We start from the raw sequence: 20,963 nt of genomic DNA, 5'->3' as shown, positions 1-20,963 counted from the left end.
TAGCTCAGTGTGCGATCGTGAAGTCTTGGTACCACAGTAGATGGAGGAAGCTATGGACCGATATAGGCGTGGTGGCGGCAAAAAAAAATGAGGCCTGCCCCTGTGCTAGTTAGATTGCACATCAGTAAATATAAATATATACTATAGTAAAGCCAAGATGAGTATAAATAGGTATTATAAGTATCATGTCCACTCCCTGCTCGCTAGGCCGCTCTGTGGGCCACAGAGCGGCCACCCGGAAGCGGTAATTCATAACTTGGGCGGAGCTTGAAAAGGGCGGCGCCACCGCCACTCTGAGATTTCCGTTCCGTCGAGTAGGTCGTATCGATTGGTTCAATTCCTTTATGGTCGTCTCGCTCAGTAGTATTCTGCACGGGGAGTTATTGCAAGTAGAATCCAGATCCATTTGCAATTCCATACGCGAAAGTTTCTTAGATATGTAAGTTATCTGGTATGCTATAAAAATGAAATGAAGAGTGGCTTGAAGTTGTCGATGCTAGATAGAGGGATGTGTCCTGGAGATGATGTGAGTGGTGAAAAAAGGGGGTAAGGGGCAAGAGGTGAGTGGGGGGAAGATGGGTGGATGAGGAGATGGAGATGGAGGGGAACGATGCAGGATGTACGGTCTCAAGATCGAAGAATGAAGAATGAAGCAAGATGGGAAGTGAAGTGACGACAGCGGAAAGAGAAAGAAATAGACGAGTGAGAGATAGTGAATAGAGAGAGGAATGAGTGTGGTTGAACGAACGACGATTGATGCTACATTGGCAATGAGCAAGCAGAGAGACTGGAGTGGGAGATGAACGAGAGATTGAGAGATGAGAGGAAATAGAAAATGGAAGACGGAAGAAGCGCAGGAACGGACAAGAGAGCAGAAACAAAAGATAATCTAACGGATAGAGATAGACGAACGCAACGAAGCCCGAAATGGGGACCAACGGCCAAATCCAAACAAGCACACACAAAGTGAATAACTATACACACCAAGCAAACCGAAGGCAACAAGGAACAAAATATCGAAACACGGGCGAAACAGAGGCAGTGATAGAAAGCAGAAAACAGAAGCGGGAAAAACACAAGAAACAAGAAGCCTGACCCAAGATGATGACGGAGAGAAGGAATCCTAGAAGCAGGTGCACAGTCCAGGGCAAGTTTTACGATGGCGGAGAGGCAGCAGACACGGCTACGGATGGTGGCGCAGAGACGGGGATAGCAATCGAAGTCGGTGTGGGCGGCGTTGAGGTAGCGGTATTTCCACCGAAGAGAACGGTGCTCCTCCTTTTCCACTTCTTCCCCAGGTCCTTCGCCTTCCCCACCCATCCAGTGCCCAGATCGTCGTTCTCTTCCGCGTTCTCGTTATCAGGAATAGTCGCTTCATCGTCCCCATTCACCGCATGCCTGACAGTGACGGAGGGAACGCTGCTCTCATCAACCACCCGATCACTGCTCTTACTTCTCCGCATGGCGAATCTCGACGTCTCCTTCTTCAAAATCTTGCCTTCCCGGACTGTCGCCCTTTTCTTCAACTTGTCTCCTAGGCCCCCACTACCCATCAGGTTCATTCCCCTGGTATTCTTGCCGGCTGGAGGTGCGTTGAGAGTGTGGAGGGCTACGACGGCCGCCCTGCTCTCTGGCCGCACATACGCCGCCTGCCCTTCTACTCCCGCGCCACTGCCGTTCCCATTACTATGGTGGCTGGGTGCGGTGGGGCTGACAGGAGACGTCGGAAGGCCGTGATCAAGGTCGAGCCCGACCTCCAACGAAGCAGAAGAAGTCTTTTCTTCCACTACCACGCCGATCACGACGTTTCCGTCCAGCCCGCCGCCGCCAATGAGGGAGGCCTTGGACCGTGAGCGGGAGAGTTTACGTGCGATGATTTCGCCGACGCTGCGAGAGATGGAAGCACGTGGAGCGATAGTTTGAATTTGGGTGATGTGGTCGGATTCGAGACGGTGTGTGAGGGAAGTGTTAGAGCCGAGAGAGGAGACGGTATCTGTGCTCTGGGTCTAGAGGGAGTTTCGGAAAAATGTGAAATGGGTGGTGATGACGAGGACGAGATCAGTCAGTCTCGGCACGGTTCTAGAGAGCGCACAGGCACATACTCGGGCACGGTTATTAGACGGATATATTGATGCGAAGCCGACGGCGGGTCCAGTCCCGTTCGCGGTATTGCCGTTACCGTTGACGGAGGCGACTCCAGAAGGAGCATTTGGGTCCGTCGTGCTGAACGCAGATGCTCCCTGGTCGTCGGGCTGTGTCATATCACGGACGCGAGTTGAACGAGATCAGCATTCAAGTCACAGCATCGTTGAATGGTGGTGTGCAATACGTGGTCGCGAGCTGAGCTCAACTCACCTGTCCGAACCGAGTTATGGAGATGCTCCCCCTTCGCCTTTCCCTGTCCCTCCCATACGTGCGCTGGGGGTTTTCGTTCGAAGCCGGAACGGCCGCAGGACTAGTGGGGCTGAATGTGAGAGACTGTACCTCCGACCTGGGACTTGCGGGGGTCAAAGCAGGGCTCAAGCTCGTTGGCGAGCTCATTGTCGAGTCGACCTTCTCCGTAGCCGACGTGGAGTTCATACGTTCAACCGATGGTACTGCCCGTAAACGTTCGGCAGAAGCTGGAGCGCGTAAACGCTCGGAAGAAGGGGCGGCACGTAATCGCTCGCGGGAAGAGAGAGAACGAAGGCGTTCAGATGACGGCGGTGAGGAAAGTGACGAGGTGAGGGTGGTCGAGCGAACACGGGCGTTGTTCGTCGTACCAGACGGCTGGTTTGCGTCGTAGTTGACGTGGGAGAAGGATGTCTGATGTTGGAGTTGGTGCGCCTGGGATTCTTGAGCCGAGTGGGCGAGTGCCGCACGGCGTTCAGACTCTTGCTCCAATTTTTGGAAGATCTGAGTTGCATAGAGTCAGCAAAAGGACGAGACGTGGTAGACGGTTGAGGGCTCTCGACGCGTCGCGTGCGTTCCCCGTCCGGAGACATACTTTTTCAAGAGCTTCCGGGTGCGACATTGTGTTTGACGGCGATGTTCAACAGCGAGCGGACTGGTCGAGTTGTCGCTGGTGGTGGGAGGACGAAAGAAGGGTCGGGTTGACGGAAGGGGGTTCGAAGAATATATGGGATTCTGTGGGAAATATCAGAAAGGGTCGAGGCCGACTGAGAAGGGGCAAGTACCAGCGGGATCGGCTAACGGCGGGTCGGCGGCGATTGGTCCTCCTTAGCTTCTTCGAAGACGGTTCGCTTTCTAACAGGAATTTCAGCCCGGGCAGCTCTCAAATAATGCGTGGGGCAGCGGCCAAGCGTCTCGGGGCGCGGTGCGCGACGACAGCACGCCTCTACCAACTCTTATATCATCTCAACTGAGTACCGCATCTGCTATCAATTATCTCTGCTCCGACGACCAACGGAGGACACTCTCAGCTGGTACATAAGTATCCTGCCCAAAATAATTGGTATCACATGTACTTCCGTCCTAGAATTCTCCCATCTTAGAAGCTGACTTTCCCGACGACTCGCGAGGACACCTCCCAATTGCCATCCAGCGACAACGCCACATCCGAGGATACAATCATCACAGTCCGATACAACCAACTGCAGTGGATTTGCGAAGTAGAAGGTGTAGATACTTATATGTTTGTTAGGACTCAGACATTTGCGTGCAGGTGCGGCAGCAGCTTGCGGCGACAGCAGAAATAGGAAGTTGAGCTTTTCTGTGACGTTCTGATGCCGAAGGTCCTTTGGGTGGTAAGGCACTGGTTGAGTTGCCGTCCTGTCAATCGACCACCCAGTCAAGACAACAGCACGTAGTATACACCACAATGATCCAAAATAAGCATTTCGGACGCTGTCAAAGAGAGTTGATCCAAGCGATTAGTTTTGTCTTGTGCCGGTGCCGCATGACCATTGCAACTTGTCTTGGGAATTCCGGAATATATGTACAAACCAATACATCGGAGGAGAGGCGAATCGTGAGTCCTACGGCGACTGTCATGAGGTCGCTATGCCATGAACACAGTCGAACTCGTTCATGTAGTCGCACATGTACCGAAGAGACCAGCGGCGTTCCCTGTGAGGTTTACGTTTTGGCAGGTAAATGTCGCGTTCGATGATGCCGAGGACCTATGGACACACGCTGTACTATCAGCCTAGAGGTCTCTACCGCACAAAAAGAGTCAGATGATACTGACATGACGGTGATATTGTTTAGGTTGATGTCGTCGCAGCGGCCGTCTGGGGAGCACGCAAGCGACGCACCCGTCGTTCCAGAGGACGTCCCCGTGATGCTTCCGTGAATACTGATTAGATACGAATAGGAAAGACTAGACTAAACCCCAGACCTATTGAAGAAGATGTCCTGTATGAACGTGTTCGAGGGGAACTCAGCGCATTCTGATGCGTCGGTCATATAACACTGCGATATAACCGAGTTAGCCTCCATCGATCAAATTGAGCAAACAAAGCAGCACCTGGTCTATGATGATAGGATTGTCGACCTTCGTCTCAAAGAAGTGGTCGAAGGTGATGTTCTTGACGATACCGCTACCCACGTCAGGACCCGCCCAAGCCTTGATTCTGGCCCCATTTTCGGTATTCGTCATGGTGATGTTACTAGCAGACACCATGTTCAATCCTCAAATACAATGCTAAGCTGGGACAGACGTACGTCGATGTAACGTTCTCCACGATGTCGAACACCCCCGCAAATTGGCCAAGACTACCGACAGATATTCCACTAGGGGCCAAATCAGTCTGTGTGTAGATTCGTGAGACATCAAACATAGACTGCATACTGAGATCCGGTACACTGGAGTGATTGAACCAGAATATTCGTGGAGTCTATTTGAGGCTTCAGTGTAAAGCCATCCGAACAATATTGAAGAGACAGACTGGGCTTGAACGAAACACAGTCATCCCCGTTGTTGATCACGGAGTTCTGAATCACTACTTTGTCACTGCGATAGATGTCCCAGCCGTCTTCACAAAGTTAGAACGAGTCTCATCTCTAATTGGGTAACAGATATACCTGTATTGGACGGGCCATGAGACGAACTGGAGGTGGCACTGATGTTGATGGCGTTATATGTGACATCCGAGCTTTCCCAGACCTTTTTTCATCACACTGTGAATAACATTCATATCGTGTGGGAGACCGTGCAGCTGAACGTACGAGATTGGTCCAGAAAGGGCTGTTAACTTCATGCACATTGTCCACCGTGACATTCGTCCCTTGGAATACGGTGAGAATGATGGGTCGTTGAAGGGTGCTGTTGCTCGCACTGAAGAACGCTCAGAAGATAAGTTAGCCCTGGAATTCTAGAAGAGAGAACAGTTACACATGGGACCCACAAAGCGTCATACCACGCCTACAGGCAGGGGCATCAGCGGGAGATCTTGGGCCAAAGAGAACAAACAACACCGACTTGTCCCTGCCCGTCTAGAGTTCCGCCGCCATCAAGGATGATGTTATTCCCACCAAGGATCCAGAACGAAGACGCGTTTTGGAAGTCGAAAAAGAAGGCGTTCTGTAGGTAGCTTCATTGGATCTCAAATAGAGAAATATTGAAGAGGGCATGGACGTACACCGCTCCAGAAAGGGGTATCGTTGGTGAACCTGATTGTTCCTTCGACACTCTGACAACATTTAGGTCAGTTCTTTGGGGGAAGTGGGACCACGCAGAACAAAACTCACGATGTGCTTGTCCTGCAGACCGCTCATGTTCAGAGGAGTGGCAATTGACAACGTGGTTCCTAGCGGAATGGTCGTAGTGTCACAGCTCTTTACGGCGTTCAGAAAGGCAGGGGCATCATCCCCTCCACTCGCTGTGAGAGAGCAGCTAGCATCTGTGCCACGAGAATTGAGAGCGCTAATTTTACCCAACCTTGAATTGAACCTTTGTGAGCGAGTGAGCCGAGCCTCAGCTGCAGCAAAACCGTAGATAAGCAGAAGGCTCAGGAAAGCAAACATTGGGGATGCCAAGGTCGAGAGCAATGGCTGTAAGACACTTAAGGGAGGACCTGATACTTATAATGACGCCAGCCGTGACCAGTCAATGTCGACGAAGGCGCAGTGTCATCATCCGCTCAGCAGGCTCACAGGAGCGGCCCGCGTCGAGAACAATGTTCTTCACTTTGCGGTCCGGAAGCATATATATCTTGGTACTTTCCCAAGGCGAGGACATGAGTGGTTGAAAACGACGGGAGCAGTCAATCTGCCCAGTCAAATGATAACTGAGTCCTGTGGTTGTGATATCCGATCTTTCATTCCTGGGGTCGACCGTACGTGTCTGCTGTGTCGCACGGACTACTGAAGTGGGGTAAAAGAGGGCGGTTCAACGTACGATGCATCGCAATTAAAGACACACGGAGACCCCTTTGTTGGATTTTCGTGAGCGAGAGAGAAAAGCACGAGAAATCAGAGAGGGCTTGCAATCACACTGAGCTGTGAGGCTGGCTTGTGTTAGGGCAAACCGATGCCCTACACAGGTAAACACATCATGTATCTATACTACTGTACAATGTATCTAGAAAATTCTACAGTACTCGAGAGATTGGCAAAGCAGCTGCGCTGCTGAGTCATCCGTGTCCGTCGAAAGCTCGCGAAAGCTCTCGCGACGTCGAGCTGCACCTAGCTAAATCCAACACCCTTGATACGGAGAGCATAGGATGATCATACAAACTGCACAGGCCCAAAGAAGCGTGACTGGCTTTGAGATATCTGGGAGCATATGGATGTTCCAAACGAAGAATAGCACTGCGAGCACACTGAAGAGTGGAAAGTAAAGCGGATGACGGTGACGCGTGCGAAACTATGCGCAACCCATCCTTGTCGCCCGCTGCCGGCACATTCCGAGGGAGCACTGCGCCTCCACTGGCATGACCGCTTGCTCTGAACTTGCTCAATGCTTAGCTCTGCGTCCTCCATGTCTCGTTTAATCCTATGTATTACCCAGAGGTATGAGGGCCACGAAGGCCGTGCTGTGCACACCCACCTCATTTCCTCTACATCGACTCGGTGCTCGCGATGTACTCGGCGCACCGAAATACGGCCGAGATCATAGTTGCGTGGTATTCGTTGCGTACTATCCACTCTCTGTAGGACGTTATATTCGCTGCTTTCTCCATGTTCTTCTACACCAACCTACCTCTTTAAACTACCACTCACTTTCATACCAATGCGACGAGGAAAACTGCTCCTCATGGTCACCACCGCGCTTGCTGGGACATTTGCATCTGTAGCGGTATCCATTGATGTCAATGCATTGTTGAGGTGCGGACCGCCATCATGTTTTCAGTCATCGCAAGCTAATGATCTCGGACTACAGGTTGAAGACACACCGAGCGTACATTAGCAACTCTGCTCCTCTAGGTGTGTCGGTGAGCGTAGACACCGATGGTACACGATATATCTCGTCCTCATCTTCAGCGAAGGCGGTACTGATACTTTTTCTATATTCACGAAGACATTTTTGCGGCAGGCCTTGTCTTTGCTATCGCCATCGCTCTAACCCCAGCCCAGGGTATCCTCAATAGTCTGCTCTTTACATGTCTTCCTTTGCGATACCAGTCTCGCATTCACCGACTATTCTTCCTATCTCCCAAAAACCTATGGGGTCAAGGGATATTCTTCGCGCTGGTCACCCTGATTGGAATAGGACCGCTCATCGCTCTCGACTTTCTCGTGTTTCATGGCTTGAGGGGCGCTATCATCAAGGTGGACGGTGTTCAGATGTCGCCGCATGAGCTCGAGAGCATGGGAATTCCTAGCTTGCCGTATCGTTCTCAGCGCTATAGTGAGTACCGACTCCTTATTTTCGCCTAATATTCGACCATCCAGACTGTATCTGACCCTTTCGTGGGCCACCAGTTCGCGTAATGGCCATCGTACCGTGGCTCGCCATTCTTTTCAACATCATCGCTCTCCCGTTCGTGTTATATGCAGGAAGTCACTGGCAGGAAGACCTTGGGCCACCCGCACCCTCTACGCCTTCCGCCGGCTTCATAGAGATGGGATTACACCGGGGTCCCAAGTTATCGACAAGCCAAGAGCATCTTCGGCAGTATGACGAGGTTTCATAGGGGAACGACGGGCGACATACGTAGCTGGTCGATCTGTCACGATAGAAGGATTCTTCGTATACACAAGGACTATCGGTAGGCTTATTGGCTGACCCACAATATCGATATGTATACTCTATGTATAATTGGGTTTAAGTGGGATTACCATCCTAATTACTCCGATTTCTAGTCTGTCAGTTGTCTTCTCGAGTGCTTGAAAGCCTATCATTCTCACAGTACTTGAGCTGCAAGGCTCAGACCCGATAACTCGCATCACTATCCAGACCGAGAGGCCCTATGTTACTGGTCTCCTGTTGGTACCCTGTCAATTTTTCATCCCCGTGTCTCCGGTCCATCCGTTAGGTCTCACATACAGTACAACACTCATGTGGCATTCCGGTAAGCGATGTGCGTTGATAGGCCTTCCTTCTGGGATCTGGGTTTGAGCCATTCACAGTCGTTTTCTCTCAGGTTTCTCATGTGCCAACCGCGAATCCCACTCCCCGCAGTTCTACTGAGGCATACGTTGTATTAATATGTCAGACCGTGGACGAATTGCGGCCAAGCAGAGTATATAAGGGCCTCCCATCGTGTGGTATTTGTCGTTCCATTCTCTTTCACGTTTCCCCCGATGCAACGAGCGAAACTTCTCCTTCTGGTCACCCTCACACTTGCTACGACCTGTGGAATTGTAGCGGGAGCTATCGATGTGCAGGCATTGATAAAGTGCGCTTTGCCATAGGTCCTCCGTCAGAACGAGCTAATTCCCAAACAATAGGTTGAGGGGGCATCGATCGTTTATTCGAAGCTCAGCGCCCGAAGGTGTGTCGGTGAGCGTGCAGACGAACGGTGCGTACTATACATCGTTTCTATCTGTGGCCAACGGGAGACTGATACCTTCTCTCACTCTACGAAGATCTTTTCGCTGCAGGCCTTGCATTCGCTCTCGTCATCGCCTTGTCTCCAGCTGCCGGCCTTCTGATCAGTCTGCTTCTCCCCTATCTTCCTTTACGACATCTCTCCCGCATTCCCCGCGCGCTTCTCCCATCTTCGTCTAAACTACGAGGTCAGGGATTATTCCTCCTATTGATCACCCTTCTAAGCATCGGACCACTCGTCGCCCTCGATTTTCTTGTGTTCCACGGTTCGAGAGGGGCCATCATCAAGGTGGATGGGGTTCAACTTTCAGCATCTATGCTGGAGAGCATGGGAATTCCTGAACTAATATATCGATCTCAACGATATAGTGAGTGGCACCTATTTTATCTTCGGCGGGCCGTTCGACATTCGAATGAACATCTGACAACTTTGTGCACACCAGTCCGCGTAATGGCCATTGTACCGTGGCTTGGCGTTCTTTTCAACATCATCGCTCTCCCGTTCGTGTTTTATAGTGCAAGCCACTGGTCAGAGGGCCTTGCGACAGCCGTGTCCTCTACACCCTCGATCAGCTCTGCAGAAGTGGCGGAGATTATACGGGCGTCGAGAGGCTTTGACGAGAAAGTACCTACTTTTGTCTGACGAAGATCTGCAGATGAGGAGGATGGTGTAGGTCGAATTGTCCGACGATTTGTTTTGTCGCAGGGGAGGGATACTGGTCTCCGAAAACAAACTTTAGCACATAGTTACCCCGCTCTGAAGACGGAGCAGACGGCGCAACACCTCATTTGTACCACCCGTTCGAGCTTGTCGAGATCTGCGTCTGAGACGTCGATAGTTTTCACGGGTCAGAGAACGAGTACTCAGGCCACGTTCGCAATGAAAATAAATCATGTCAGGTAAATCTTCGGTGCAAGTATAGGAACAGTGAAGCTCGCCACGGTGACTCGAGAACAGAGCGTGTGAATCTGTGTGAACTTGATAAGACTCCGTTGTAGATCAGTGCTTTGAACCGAGTCAACGACCATCATCTACTTGCCCTCTGCCGCGTCGCTTCTCCTCCACATCCCTCATACGTACGGAGCATGTCTCCTTACCACATAGACGAATCGTCCGGATCGGATGCCACTGGGAACGGAACCGCAGAAACGCCATACGCGACCATCGCCTTCGCTCTCTTCACGCACGGCCAAGATTCAAAAGTTCTCGTTCGAAAGGATCCCAACACTCCGTACGATGAGCCCACTCAGTCAGCACTGAAGAAAGCTAAGAAAGGTGCCGACGGCCTGGAGAAGAAGAAAAAGAAGGCCGAGGAACTCGCTGAGAAGGAGGCTGCTGCTCAAGGCGCGGAGCGGGAAAAACGGGATAAGCTGTTGGAGGAGAGTAAAAACATAAAGTTGGTGGAGGATACCAGTCTTCCTAAGTCTGTAAAGGTGAGCAAACATATACAGAACCCGTCGTAGGCATTGCACCTATTGTTTCACCATTCGTACTTTTTTTGCCAAGATCTGTGCTTGATATGCTTTAGCATTATTGTTTATTACAAGGTTTCTTAATTGTAGAGGCTAATTGGTTGACTGACAATATCATTCCTCACAGGCAAAGGTAGTCAATCTCACTGCCCACCGAGGCAGCCGCGTTCGAGTGCTCGGATGGGTGCATCGTCTACGATCTCAGAAGGACATCATCTTCATCGTACTTCGAGATGGTACCGGATATCTGCAGGCGGTCTTGTCTGGCACAACAGTAGGTCACTGCGGTCGCGTGACACCTTTCTCCGGTTAAATGACTTGGACCAGGCTCAAACTTACGACGCGCTCACACTGACGCTCGAATCCACCGTCGAGCTTGTCGGTACCCTTCAAGCGGTACCAGACGGAAAGACCGCTCCTGGAGGCCATGAGCTCGTGGTCGACTTCTGGCGCGTTGTCGGTCTTGCCCCAGGTGGTGAAGATGCTTTCACCAACCGATTGAACGAAGTACGGGGTTTTCTCTTCGTTCATGGCCTTGAGCTAACCGATCTCTGGATCACAGAAATCTGACCCTTCGATCATGGCTGATCTTCGTCACCTCGTCATCCGCGGCGAGAATGCATCTTCAGTCTTACGCCTCCGATCGCTTCTCCTCAGCTCCTTCCGAGATTCTCTCAATGCTCATGACCTCATGGAGGTAACCCCACCATGTATGGTCCAGACGCAAGTGGAGGGTGGTGCTACGCTGTTCAAGTTTGATTACTACGGCCAACCAGCATTCCTGACTCAAAGTTCCCAGTTGTACCTTGAGACATGTTTACCCAGTTTGGGCGATGTCTTCTGTGTCCAGGAGAGCTTTAGGGCCGAGAACAGGTCAGTCAATCTTCGTGATGTTTGGATACTCATTCTGATCAGATTGTAGTCATACCCGTCGCCACTTGAGCGAATACACACATCTGGAGGCGGAGCTAGCATTCATAACTTTTGACGATCTCATGGATCATATCGAGAGCATTGTTCGTCTTTCTCCTCTTTAGCTCTTGATTTATCTCACATCGCCTTCGGATAGATTTGCGAAACTGTGGATCGTCTTCTCAAAAACCCAACATCTGCTACTCTTATAAAACAACTCAACCCCTCCTTCACTCCACCCTCCCGCCCATTCCTCCGTCTCAACTATGTTGATGCTATCACCTGGCTCAACGAGCACAAGATTCAGCATGAAGCCGAAGATGCTGACGGCAATGTCATCAAAGACGATTCTGGAAAGCCCATCATGGTCGATCACGCAGTCGGCGACGACATTGCAGAGGCGGCTGAACGCCAAATGACCGATATCATTGGTACCCCGGTGTTCTTGTACGGCTTCCCGGCCGAGCTTAAGGCATTCTACATGAAGAAGATGGCCGCACCGGAAGGCAAAGAAGCACAGTCGGCTGGCAAGATGTTTACGGAGAGCTGTGATCTGCTCATGCCTGGTGTGGGCGAAATCGTCGGCGGGTCAATGAGGATTGCGGATCTGGAGGAGCTGTTGGCTGCGTATAAGAGGGAGGGTATGGATGCTGCGCCCTATTACTGGTATGCGGACCAGAGGAAATACGGGACTTGCGAGCATGGAGGGTATGGTTTGGGTGTCGAGGTATGTGTTTCTCGCCACATGTGCACGCCACATACATACATACCGACCTTTCTCCAAACCTTCAGCGATTCTTGGCTTGGTTGGCGAACAGGTACACCGTCAGGTAATTCTTGTCATTCTCGTGCTATCGAATAGATACTGATTGTACTGGATTTACAGGGAATGTTCTCTGTACCCCAGGTGGCCGGGTCGTGCGACACCATAGATGTTCTGCTGTACGAAGAATCCAGACTGATCTTGTTTGTTGTCTTTATAATTCTGTAGAGCTCCTACTTCGCTTTTGGCGATGTACTTTGATTGTTGTACGCGTGTATCTTTTTTCTCTGAGGGTTCATTGGGTGACAACAGTAAAACATTTTAGTATCAAATTGGGGAACACACCATTTCATGAGGGTCACTGATGTACACGACGAGTGCTATTCAGTCATGTTAATGCGTAAGTTGAGCAGGGTAATCTTGGACTGTACTGTCTAGTGCTGCGATAGCTCTGCGGGACACTACTAGCTCACTCAGGCCAGGTAGACATGCGAATTGAACTACAAATTTTGCGCACAGGACGCGATATTAACGTACATTTTATTGTGACTCCGCGTATTCAGTACATCAATCAAAATTACATTGGTACACATTCTTCGCCACTGTAATCCAATTCTCTTTATTGACAGCATACGACTCGGCGTACTCTGCCTCTAGATGGTGCAGTCTTTTCCCAACAATAACCAGACTATGCAGAGGCTCACCGTACACATCGTCGGGCTGCTCGCTAAGCTCTTGAAGCGTCCCGCACACGATCCGCTGGTGCTCTCCTCCGCCTACACGAGACACGGCGATAGCGAGCGTCGTTTCTGGGGATAGGATGCCAGATTGGCGGGTCGACTCGACTTCCAGGAGCTGTGAGACGGCGAGAGGGATGGACATGTAGCGTGGAGGTTCATAGATCTTGCGTCCCCTACATATGGGCGGAAGATGACACGAATCAGACACGCTTTTATGGGATGGGAAAGGACAAGGAATAGCGCACCTTGCGAGGTTTTCTTCGCTCTGTTCCTTCACCTTTATATCCAGAAGGACAAGAGTATGCATTCCCAGATCCGCATTTTCTTTGACGCGATCATAAAAGCTGTCTGGTTTCCAGGAATCGGTGAAGAAAACGAGCGACACAGTTTGACCGAAGTTGTAGAGTTGCAGGCCACAAGCCCCTATAGCGTTCATGATGGAGGCATTGTGGATGACGTGGGTGGGGATCTTGAGGCTACGGGCACGAAGGATGATGTCGGTGTGCGTCGTTGCGCTGTTGACACCGAGCAATGTTGAGTGGCGGTATAAGAGGACTACTTGGAGGAACGCACCCGAAAGGATCTCCGACTACGAGCAGAGAGATATCCTCTTTGTCAGCATCCCGCAGAATCTCATCGCTCTCCGTCTCAACCATGTCTCTGTCCGCCAATATGAGTTCCTTTCCGTAGAACGCTTCCTGCATCCTTGCAAACAATCCATCATCAGTTTTAGCCTTGGGCCACAACCAGTCTCATATTCGGAATGTGCACTTGCCAGGCGTTCTTTCTGGACCATCAGAATGCTCGTGTAGGCTTCAAGATAAACTCTCGAAGAGCCTTTGACTGCCTGTCATTTTCAGGGCGGCTCAGGGTGGGTAAGATGTTTTTAAAATGAAGTAAAGGAGGATAGGGACCTACTTCGAGGCCGCGGACAGTAATGTCTTTTTCATCGGAAAGTCCCAGTCCAATGACGTAGAACATCGTATAGTTGGCTTTAGAAATCAAGCGCTCAAATAAACGTAGAGACGTCGATAAAGCGCGATGTCTTCGACTAGAATCTGAGCAGATGATGTATGAGATAGTAAACATAAAGAAATTGGAGAGAAAGCCCGCGAACGGAGAAAGCCGAGCCGGCTGGTTGGCGCATGGCCTTTGAATAGAATGGCAAGTTCGGACGGCTGAAGCTAGCGCGACCCACGACGAGATGTTAGCTCTCAGCATCTCCCGCACACGGGAGCATATCTATATGGCTATCTCGAGACCGCGGACCCACCATATCTCTTCCTTTCGCCTCAATCACGCCAATACTCGTCGCCACACCTGTCGCCTCAGACCGCCACCTTCAAGTTGTACATTCTTCTGTCCTTTGAGCTGCCTGATACCACTCGGAGCGTAGCGCTAAAGCTGTCACCAAGCCAAATCTGGTCTTGATCCATACCACTTGGTGCATGATGAGTATCCCGCTAGCTCGCTATACGACGAAGCTGCCCACTCCAACGTCTCGAGGACGATATCTATGTGGCGGCGGGGCCTCTCTACTCTCTGTTATCTTTATCTATGCCTTAATTTTTCGGGCTTCCATCTCTCATCCAAAACTTCCGGTCGTTCTCGCGAATACTTCCTATCAAGCTGCATCAGAAGAGCTTTGCCCACAAGTTTTGCCCTTGTACCCTCGAGAGAACCGCGATATATCTCAACGCCTGGAGGCGGCCTATGGTACCGAGGAGTTTCGATCGAGGATGGTTGATTGGGTGAGTCCATGCTAAGCTGAGGGAGGAGATAATGTGCCGATGATATCATCTAGCTTGGTGGCGCCGTCAGAGTAGAGTAAGCCATGCATCCCTACGAGCACCCAGTGGTTTCGCTCATGCATGCGCGTTATCAGGACCGAGACGTATGACCAAATGGGGGAAGTAGGTATCGATTCACGCTGGGATAAATTCGCTGTCTTTCACCAATATCTGTCTCAAGCGTTTCCTCGAGTGTCAGTGGCTCGCTCTCAATCCATGTCTGACTGGCTCACTAAAAATCGTGTTTTTCGCATACTGCAGCCACGAATCATCTCAACTCACAAAGGTTAACACTTATGGCTTGCTCTACGTTTGGGAAGGTTCGAACAAGTCTCTCAAGCCAATTCTTCTGAATGCGCACCAAGGTGTGTATAGATGTCCCGTCACTATGCTCAGCTTCTACTGTGACCTCAAAGTGTGTTTGCCTTTACTCATAAATTGTAGACGTCGTCCCGGTTCCACACGAGACTTATGACGAGTGGCAACATCCTCCATACTCTGGTTACTACGATGGTGAACCACCAATGCCCCCGCGATGGAGTGAGTTGGGCTCACATGTTATATAGGAGAGTCCCTCTGGGGAAGAGGCTCAGTAGATGACAAAAGTGGACTCGTAGGACTTATGTGCGTCCCCATTACATCGAACAGCGGGGAAGGAGCTGATGTAATGGCACTAAGGTCAACCATGGAGATGCTGCTCGAACAGTCTTTCAGCCCCTCTCGCACCGTCATGTTCGCTTTCGGCTTCGACGAAGAGATCGGCGGTTACAATGTGATTATATTTTTGGACCATGATCACATTCCCGGAAGCTGTACTGATGAGACGTTTCGCGATTGCAGGGTGCTCGACACATCGGGGAATTTCTTGTGGACACCTATGGTCCAGATAGCTTATCCATGCTTGTTGATGAAGGAGGTGAGGCATGTGCACTTGGGGCCAAGCACCTCTTTGGTGACTTTTTGTCTAATTACGGCTGGTACGCAGGTGGCTTCGCACACCAGCACGGGACGACACTAGCCACAATTGGTATTGCAGAAAAAGGCAGGCTCATGATATTCCTTGCTCTGTCTTTATGTGTTTCACAAGACTTAAAGACGTCCTAATTAGGCTCGTTTAATGCTCGGATTGAGATTAAAACCCCTGGAGGCCACTCCAGTACGCCACCGGCACATACAGTACGCTCGGCCTCTCAAAGCATCTCGTAAATTCTGATATTTCGTACTAGAGCATCGGTATCCTAGGCTCGCTCCTAGGGGAACTTGAAGCTCATCCCTTCCAACCGATTCTAACCCGTACGACTCCGATCTACCTCAAGTTTCAATGCTTGGCCGCACATGCACCCTCTCTCAATTCCTCCCTCCGTTCTCACATAATTTCCTCTGCCCAGTCGAACGAGTCGCTAAAGATAATTGAGGAGCTCATGAGCGAGGACGTGACGACGAAGACCTTATTCAGTACTACGCAGGCGATCGATATCGTGAGAGGTGGAGAGAAAACGAATGCGTTGCCAGAGAGCGCGTGGGCCATAGTGAACCACAGGGTTTCCACTGACAGGTGTGTCATTGTCGTCACGCTCTCAGCGGACATCTCCAATATTCTTGTGGTGTAGCTCGATAGCCGAAACCGAACTGCATGACACGCAAGCTCTTCAATCTTCAATCTCTCACTTCAACCTCAGTTACGTTGCCTTTGACAAACGAATCACCACCGAACTCGACGAACCCACCTACGGCTCCCTCATACTTTCGAGACCTGAGGGACGCGGACGCGAGCCGGCTCCCGTCTCGCCTACAGATGATGCACCGTTCCGGGTGCTGAGCGGGTCGGTGAAGGCAGCGTATGCGATGCATAGGGGTCTGGATGCAGGGGCGAATGGGTTGGTGGTTAGTCCAGGAATGAAGAGCGGGAATACTGGTGCGTCGGCAACTCCACTTACACACGTCTGACTAGTTCAGACTGGCAGCCAAGTCTGATAATTGTGTGTCACATTGCAGATACGAAATACTACTGGAAGTTGACGAAGCACATATTTCGCTATGCGCACTGGAATGCGGGTGAAGCAACAAATCTGAAGATGCCGGGTGTCCACACCAAGAACGAGCGTACGGTGTTCCCTTTGGTGTTATATTTATGTGGCCTGGCTGATATCTCCGATATTGCTACAGGAATTCGAGTGGATGATTTTATCGAGATAATCAGGTATTATACGACATTAATATTGAATGTCGACGAGGATCGGGATATGTGACGATATGTTGGATGGATGATTAGGATCACTCTCTTGAACGCTCTGCACTGACCAATAGCGTCACTTCAAACTTGTTACGGTTATGAACCCTGCGGACACAAAGATCGAAGGAACAAGGAACAAACCTGAGGAAAAATCGGAAGACCAGCACTGTAGTAAGTAATCATAATGGGTAATCAGACTCCGCCGGCTCTTGCCGGGCGTGTGTATTGTTTCACGAACGGCAGTCGCCAAAGAGTACGTTATGCGCTTTCCTTCGTTTGGTGTCAGCGTGGTAGAGCTTAGCGGATGTGATTCAACCTGCTCTTAGAATGAGACAAGCTATGCTCATTCTCGGCTTTTCGAATGCTACCGGCAGCCACTCTGGAGACTCTGAAGCCCTCGTAAAATTGATTGTCGGACGGGATGCTGATTAGTAAGTACCATATGTGAGGCATACGTTGACACAGCCGGTGAGTGAATTATTTTGTTCCTTATAGATTGCGCGCGCTGAGGACAATGCTCTCATAGAACGGTAGTATGGGCCAATGCTACGCGGCAGAAGGAGACCCGATTCTTCTGCCCAGGTCCCAGAATTCCAGTCACTCGCACGCTTCCTTCCGGCCACACTTTACCAGTGCGTAAGTTGGTGTGGATGATAACGAGGACGACGAGATTATCGCAAGAGACAGTATCGGTGTCGCTCACGCTGGTACAGTCGCTTTGGGTCGTTGGCTCACCATCCCAATAGATTCGTTGATCCCTTTTCCCGAATCTAGCGGGCATAGATACGGTATGGTCTCGCGCTTTGCGGGTTTATAGTGCTGATATTAAACCCCCCCCCCCCTTTTTTTTTTTTGGCTTTCTAGACCAGCTCCTTTTTACAAACCTTCGTTCTAGCCATGGTCACCCATCCATCGGTGCAAGAAAAAGCTCAGGCAGAAGTCGATCGCGTCATTGGTGTCGATATTTGACCGACCTTCAAACATCGAGACCAATTGCTGTACATTGATGCACTGATCAAAGAGTGCATGCGTTGGGGAGTAATCCTTCCCATGGGTGCGTATTCCGTGAAATACACCGTTATGACTGGTGCTCTGATTTTTTGTACGAATGGATAGGAGTACCGCACCAGGCAACGAGTGACGAAGTACATAAAGGATACCATATCCCTCAGGGCGCTCTGGTGATGGCAAACAGCTGGTACTTCTACCGATCTATAGCAGTTTGGGCATGTCTTGCTTACTTGTGTCGAATTTGCAGGTCGATACTGCACAACTCGGAGATCTATCCAGACCCGGAAGTGTTCAGGCCAGAACGCTGCTTCGGGGACGGATGCAAGGACTATAGCGACTTCGCATTTGGCTACGGAAGGCGGTCAGTACTACTTTTCGTCGCAATCTTCATTGGGCCACAGCTGTGCTCACGGCGCTATGAGTAATAGGGTATGCCCAGGTCGATGGTTCGCTACAGAGGCCGTGTGGGCGGCCATCGTATCGATATTGGCTTCCTTCGACATTGTGTCGTCAATGGATGAGCAGGGAAAGCTAAAGCCTGTCACTGTGGATTGCACTGCTGGCGCAGTTTCGTTCGTATCATTCCTCCAACTCGTATCGACAATCTCGAGCATGGACGAGATGCTAACTGCTGCGTCGATGTAGAATACCCGTCCCCTTCGATTTCGACTTGCGTGTCAGGTCACCGAGCATGAAGGAGTTACTCGCAGGACTGTAGTTCTGTCGTTGTCATCTCTTGACCTACGTGCCCGCAGATGTATTTTTGACAGAGACCAGGGCCATTTGGTAGAATCAAATTAGAACGAGGATGAAAAGCGAACGTTGCTCGAGGCAATCTAAGCCAAGATATGCCATTTGCGAGCACTATGCGTTCTGAGGAATCGGAGGTAGATTGGTGGATAGTTATACGACTGCGAAGTCTTGCCACTACAGTGGATGGAGAAAGCTATGGACCGACATAGGCGTGATGGCGGCACAAACTAGGGCCTGCCCCTATGCTAGTTAGATTGAACATCAGTAGATGTAGATGTAGATGTAGATGTAGAGTAGGGCCAAGATGGGTGTGAATAAATATTATAAGGGTATCATGTCCACTACCTGCTCGCTATGACTTGCCATAATCCTCTCTCGGCTATGCATCGGTCTCCGTCTCCGTCATAGTACCATACCCGCTGCTTTTCCCATTAGTTCTCAGACCTTTCTCCGTACCAAAGCTTATTCCCTCTGCACCGTCTACCTCCGCACCATCCAACCCGTTGAGCCCCTCGGGCATTGCGCCAATACTGTCCATGCCAGCGATCCCCTTCTCCTTCCCATGCCGCATCAATGCCTCGATGACGTGGGGTATAACGTCCTTATGCACGTCCTTGCCCCAGATGACATCCAGATGCTCATACCCGTGCAAGCGCCTCACCTCGACTCTGTCCTTCGACGGAGGCAAGGCAGCCAACATCGTGTCGATATCGACCAGCGAATCCGTATCGCCGTACAGCAAGACGATGGACGTCGAGATGTTCCGTGTGGGGAACGTGGCAGGACTGTATCCGGTGTTCGCCGTGGAGTTCTTCGTCTTGCGGGATGAGAGGGCGTTGAGGGATGGGCTTTGGGCGGGGGTGGAGAGCGAGATGGAGGGAGAGGGGAGGTGTATGTGGGCGTAGGCGTCGTCGTCGTACATGAGGAAACGGGCGTTGCGCATGATTTGGAACCAGTGGACGACGGATTTGGTGGATGCGAAGGAATAGAGATGAGCATAGGCGGCGAGTTTCTAGATGGCAATTTATGGGTCAGAAGATAATATGCAGCCTTGAACTGAAGTTACAGACTTGAGTTGGTGTGATGTTCTTTGAGCGCCATGAGAAGAGGAAATCGAGGGAAACATCGAGTACACGTGAAAAGATGGGTGGATACAGAATTTGCTGCCACATAATAGCAGAGGATAAGATGGCCCTACGGCCGAATATAAGGAATAACAGTGTCGGGCTGGAGAGAAGGTCAAAGACTTGACCAAAGTTGTGATGATATGTGACTCACGAAGCTTTCATCAAGCCGTCCACGAGCGGAGCTGCCAGACCGGCGGGACTCATAGCAGGTGCCAAGGCGATGAAGAGGTTGACTCTCTGGTTCAGCTCCGGGTGTATGCTGAGGGCGGCGAAAGCCTGAGCGGTGCCCTGGCTGAATCCGATATAGCTGAGGCTCTTCGCGTGAGTAAGGTCGAGGATGTATTGGATAGAGTCGGGGATATCACGCCATGCAAAGTCGTCGATGCTGAAGTCCCAGAATTTGGTGGAGTTTGGGTCGTAGTGAATGGATTTCTTCGAGTACTTATTGCCTCGGTTGTTACCCAACCAAACGTCGAAGCCCAGTTCGGCGAGAACGAAGGGAAGAGAGCGTTGGGGGTCTGTGAGGCAGACCCAGACCTCGGAGTTCATGAGAAGACCGTGGTGAAGATATACGACAGGCTTGTTGGTGGCTATACCGGGAAGCGGAGGGGCTTGACCTTTGCGAGCAGGAAGACGATGGAGACCGAGACAGTAGCCGTCCTTGGTGAGGACGACATGGTCCTCGTGGTGGTAGCCGAAGATTCTACAGAGCTCCTGAAAGTCCTGAGCCTTTCTGATTTTGTCTGCGACACGACGTTCTGCCGAGCGGGGTGCCGGTGCACCTGCGATTCGATGGAAGATGAGCTTTGAACGGTCGTGAAACCAGGCGATGATGGGCCTTGGGAGGAAAAGAATGACTATGTGGAGGACAGACTCGAGGGCGGCAAGAATTAGACTGACGAGGACTGCCAGATATTCGTGCGCGTGCAGACGACTGACGAAAGGGACTCGAGGCATGGTCGTCGTTTGGGAAAGAAAGAGGGAGGAGCAGTTGTGGCGTCATAGCTCTTGCGAGTCGTCCCATGTGATAGCCTCCGTTGTGGCGCATCGTAGTGTTGATACAAACAACCGTAGCACTGCTTCAATCAATCGTAGCCACGCTACGTCTCGGATCGTAGTAGATCGTAGGCGGAGCTAGATTGTGGCCCAGAGCGGAGCTAAGGGACACGTGCTTGGGCTGGGGCGTGTTAGTCGCACGATTGAAAGATGGATTGAGGGAAAGGCCT

At 51.0% G+C, this 20,963-nt stretch overlaps 8 protein-coding genes across 8 annotated transcripts; 4 read left to right on the top strand and 4 right to left on the bottom strand.

Moving 5' to 3' along the window:
- Nucleotides 1-547: 547 nt before the first annotated feature.
- STEHIDRAFT_125610 (uncharacterized protein) lies at nucleotides 548-3,020 on the bottom strand. Its single transcript, XM_007309982.1, has 4 exons — nucleotides 2,987-3,020; nucleotides 2,356-2,895; nucleotides 2,103-2,252; nucleotides 548-2,006 (listed from the first exon to the last, which is right to left on the bottom strand). Exons 1-4 carry the CDS (start codon nucleotides 3,011-3,013, stop codon nucleotides 1,155-1,157), a joined length of 1,569 nt encoding a protein of 522 aa, XP_007310044.1. The 5' UTR covers nucleotides 3,014-3,020; the 3' UTR covers nucleotides 548-1,154.
- A 906-nt stretch (nucleotides 3,021-3,926) lies between these two features.
- Nucleotides 3,927-6,046, bottom strand: STEHIDRAFT_150302 (glycoside hydrolase family 28 protein). Its single transcript, XM_007309981.1, has 13 exons — nucleotides 5,692-6,046; nucleotides 5,583-5,633; nucleotides 5,423-5,524; nucleotides 5,349-5,365; nucleotides 5,170-5,278; nucleotides 5,026-5,107; nucleotides 4,890-4,976; nucleotides 4,793-4,838; nucleotides 4,666-4,734; nucleotides 4,469-4,610; nucleotides 4,340-4,413; nucleotides 4,190-4,285; nucleotides 3,927-4,121 (listed from the first exon to the last, which is right to left on the bottom strand). Exons 1-13 carry the CDS (start codon nucleotides 5,965-5,967, stop codon nucleotides 4,028-4,030), a joined length of 1,245 nt encoding a protein of 414 aa, XP_007310043.1. The 5' UTR covers nucleotides 5,968-6,046; the 3' UTR covers nucleotides 3,927-4,027.
- A 948-nt stretch (nucleotides 6,047-6,994) lies between these two features.
- STEHIDRAFT_142524 (uncharacterized protein) lies at nucleotides 6,995-9,909 on the top strand. The gene is made up of 8 exons (XM_007309980.1): nucleotides 6,995-7,269; nucleotides 7,325-7,395; nucleotides 7,463-7,792; nucleotides 7,867-8,456; nucleotides 8,529-8,783; nucleotides 8,836-8,906; nucleotides 8,974-9,303; nucleotides 9,379-9,909. The coding sequence occupies exons 1-4, from the start codon at nucleotides 7,175-7,177 to the stop codon at nucleotides 8,076-8,078; spliced, it is 708 nt and encodes a 235-aa protein (XP_007310042.1). The 5' UTR covers nucleotides 6,995-7,174; the 3' UTR covers nucleotides 8,079-8,456; nucleotides 8,529-8,783; nucleotides 8,836-8,906; nucleotides 8,974-9,303; nucleotides 9,379-9,909.
- An 18-nt stretch (nucleotides 9,910-9,927) lies between these two features.
- STEHIDRAFT_86738 (asparaginyl-tRNA synthetase) lies at nucleotides 9,928-12,426 on the top strand. Its single transcript, XM_007309979.1, has 8 exons — nucleotides 9,928-10,369; nucleotides 10,536-10,682; nucleotides 10,736-10,915; nucleotides 10,971-11,281; nucleotides 11,331-11,424; nucleotides 11,478-12,047; nucleotides 12,113-12,150; nucleotides 12,207-12,426. Exons 1-8 carry the CDS (start codon nucleotides 10,022-10,024, stop codon nucleotides 12,250-12,252), a joined length of 1,734 nt encoding a protein of 577 aa, XP_007310041.1. The 5' UTR covers nucleotides 9,928-10,021; the 3' UTR covers nucleotides 12,253-12,426.
- A 209-nt stretch (nucleotides 12,427-12,635) lies between these two features.
- On the bottom strand, nucleotides 12,636-13,813 carry STEHIDRAFT_142522 (Diphthine synthase). The gene is made up of 5 exons (XM_007309978.1): nucleotides 13,742-13,813; nucleotides 13,599-13,670; nucleotides 13,397-13,521; nucleotides 13,069-13,338; nucleotides 12,636-12,996 (listed from the first exon to the last, which is right to left on the bottom strand). Exons 1-5 carry the CDS (start codon nucleotides 13,802-13,804, stop codon nucleotides 12,651-12,653), a joined length of 876 nt encoding a protein of 291 aa, XP_007310040.1. The 5' UTR covers nucleotides 13,805-13,813; the 3' UTR covers nucleotides 12,636-12,650.
- Nucleotides 13,814-14,274: 461 nt separating this feature from the next.
- Nucleotides 14,275-16,862, top strand: STEHIDRAFT_134952 (carboxypeptidase S; the record flags this gene model as incomplete). Its single annotated transcript, XM_007309977.1, has 14 exons — nucleotides 14,275-14,574; nucleotides 14,628-14,650; nucleotides 14,709-14,807; nucleotides 14,875-14,978; nucleotides 15,058-15,126; nucleotides 15,180-15,237; nucleotides 15,292-15,385; nucleotides 15,454-15,529; nucleotides 15,599-15,655; nucleotides 15,722-15,789; nucleotides 15,840-16,168; nucleotides 16,224-16,528; nucleotides 16,609-16,716; nucleotides 16,780-16,862. 14 exons carry the CDS (start codon nucleotides 14,275-14,277, stop codon nucleotides 16,860-16,862), a joined length of 1,773 nt encoding a protein of 590 aa, XP_007310039.1.
- An 882-nt stretch (nucleotides 16,863-17,744) lies between these two features.
- On the top strand, nucleotides 17,745-18,625 carry STEHIDRAFT_104820 (cytochrome P450). Its single transcript, XM_007309976.1, has 5 exons — nucleotides 17,745-17,900; nucleotides 17,963-18,044; nucleotides 18,105-18,218; nucleotides 18,286-18,429; nucleotides 18,503-18,625. The coding sequence occupies exons 1-5, from the start codon at nucleotides 17,873-17,875 to the stop codon at nucleotides 18,573-18,575; spliced, it is 441 nt and encodes a 146-aa protein (XP_007310038.1). The 5' UTR covers nucleotides 17,745-17,872; the 3' UTR covers nucleotides 18,576-18,625.
- Nucleotides 18,626-18,733: 108 nt separating this feature from the next.
- STEHIDRAFT_104818 (triacylglycerol lipase) lies at nucleotides 18,734-20,694 on the bottom strand (the record flags this gene model as incomplete). Its single annotated transcript, XM_007309975.1, has 3 exons — nucleotides 18,734-19,622; nucleotides 19,681-19,837; nucleotides 19,889-20,694. 3 exons carry the CDS (start codon nucleotides 20,692-20,694, stop codon nucleotides 18,990-18,992), a joined length of 1,596 nt encoding a protein of 531 aa, XP_007310037.1. The 3' UTR covers nucleotides 18,734-18,989.
- Between the last annotated feature and the right edge of the window lie 269 nt (nucleotides 20,695-20,963).

The sequence above is a fragment of the Stereum hirsutum genome (assembly GCF_000264905.1).
Source record: "Stereum hirsutum FP-91666 SS1 unplaced genomic scaffold STEHIscaffold_19, whole genome shotgun sequence".
Classification (NCBI taxonomy): Eukaryota; Fungi; Basidiomycota; class Agaricomycetes; order Russulales; family Stereaceae; genus Stereum; species Stereum hirsutum.
Note: the sequence above shows the minus strand (reverse complement) of the source record. Positions and strands in the feature narration are given on the sequence as shown.

Bases quoted from the DNA above. Each gene is read 5' to 3' on its own strand.
- STEHIDRAFT_142524 (XM_007309980.1), top strand. From the start codon at position 7,175: ATGCGACGAGGAAAACTGCTCCTCATGGTCACCACCGCGCTTGCTGGG. The intron at 7,396-7,462 runs GTACACGATATA...ATATTCACGAAG, and splicing joins GGTGAGCGTAGACACCGATG to ACATTTTTGCGGCAGGCCTT. The intron at 7,793-7,866 runs GTGAGTACCGAC...GTGGGCCACCAG, and splicing joins GTATCGTTCTCAGCGCTATA to TTCGCGTAATGGCCATCGTA.
- STEHIDRAFT_86738 (XM_007309979.1), top strand. From the start codon at position 10,022: ATGTCTCCTTACCACATAGACGAATCGTCCGGATCGGATGCCACTGGG. The intron at 11,425-11,477 runs GTTCGTCTTTCT...GCCTTCGGATAG, and splicing joins TGGATCATATCGAGAGCATT to ATTTGCGAAACTGTGGATCG. The intron at 12,151-12,206 runs GTAATTCTTGTC...CTGGATTTACAG, and splicing joins GCGAACAGGTACACCGTCAG to GGAATGTTCTCTGTACCCCA.
- STEHIDRAFT_104820 (XM_007309976.1), top strand. From the start codon at position 17,873: ATGCGTTGGGGAGTAATCCTTCCCATGG. The intron at 17,901-17,962 runs GTGCGTATTCCG...ACGAATGGATAG, and splicing joins GGGAGTAATCCTTCCCATGG to GAGTACCGCACCAGGCAACG. The intron at 18,219-18,285 runs GTCAGTACTACT...TATGAGTAATAG, and splicing joins GCATTTGGCTACGGAAGGCG to GGTATGCCCAGGTCGATGGT.
- STEHIDRAFT_142522 (XM_007309978.1), bottom strand. From the start codon at position 13,804: ATGTTCTACGTCATTGGACTGGGACTTTCCGATGAAAAAGACATTACT. The intron at 13,522-13,598 runs GCAAGTGCACAT...GCAAGGATGCAG, and splicing joins TGGTCCAGAAAGAACGCCTG to GAAGCGTTCTACGGAAAGGA. The intron at 12,997-13,068 runs GTGCGCTATTCC...GCCCATATGTAG, and splicing joins AGCGAAGAAAACCTCGCAAG to GGGACGCAAGATCTATGAAC.
- STEHIDRAFT_125610 (XM_007309982.1), bottom strand. From the start codon at position 3,013: ATGTCGCACCCGGAAGCTCTTGAAAAA. The intron at 2,253-2,355 runs GTGAGTTGAGCT...GATATGACACAG, and splicing joins CCATAACTCGGTTCGGACAG to CCCGACGACCAGGGAGCATC. The intron at 2,007-2,102 runs GTATGTGCCTGT...AACTCCCTCTAG, and splicing joins CGTCTAATAACCGTGCCCGA to ACCCAGAGCACAGATACCGT.
- STEHIDRAFT_150302 (XM_007309981.1), bottom strand. From the start codon at position 5,967: ATGTTTGCTTTCCTGAGCCTTCTGCTTATCTACGGTTTTGCTGCAGCT. The intron at 4,611-4,665 runs GTACGTCTGTCC...GGTGTCTGCTAG, and splicing joins GTGGAGAACGTTACATCGAC to TAACATCACCATGACGAATA. The intron at 4,122-4,189 runs GTCAGTATCATC...GTGTGTCCATAG, and splicing joins CTAAACAATATCACCGTCAT to GTCCTCGGCATCATCGAACG.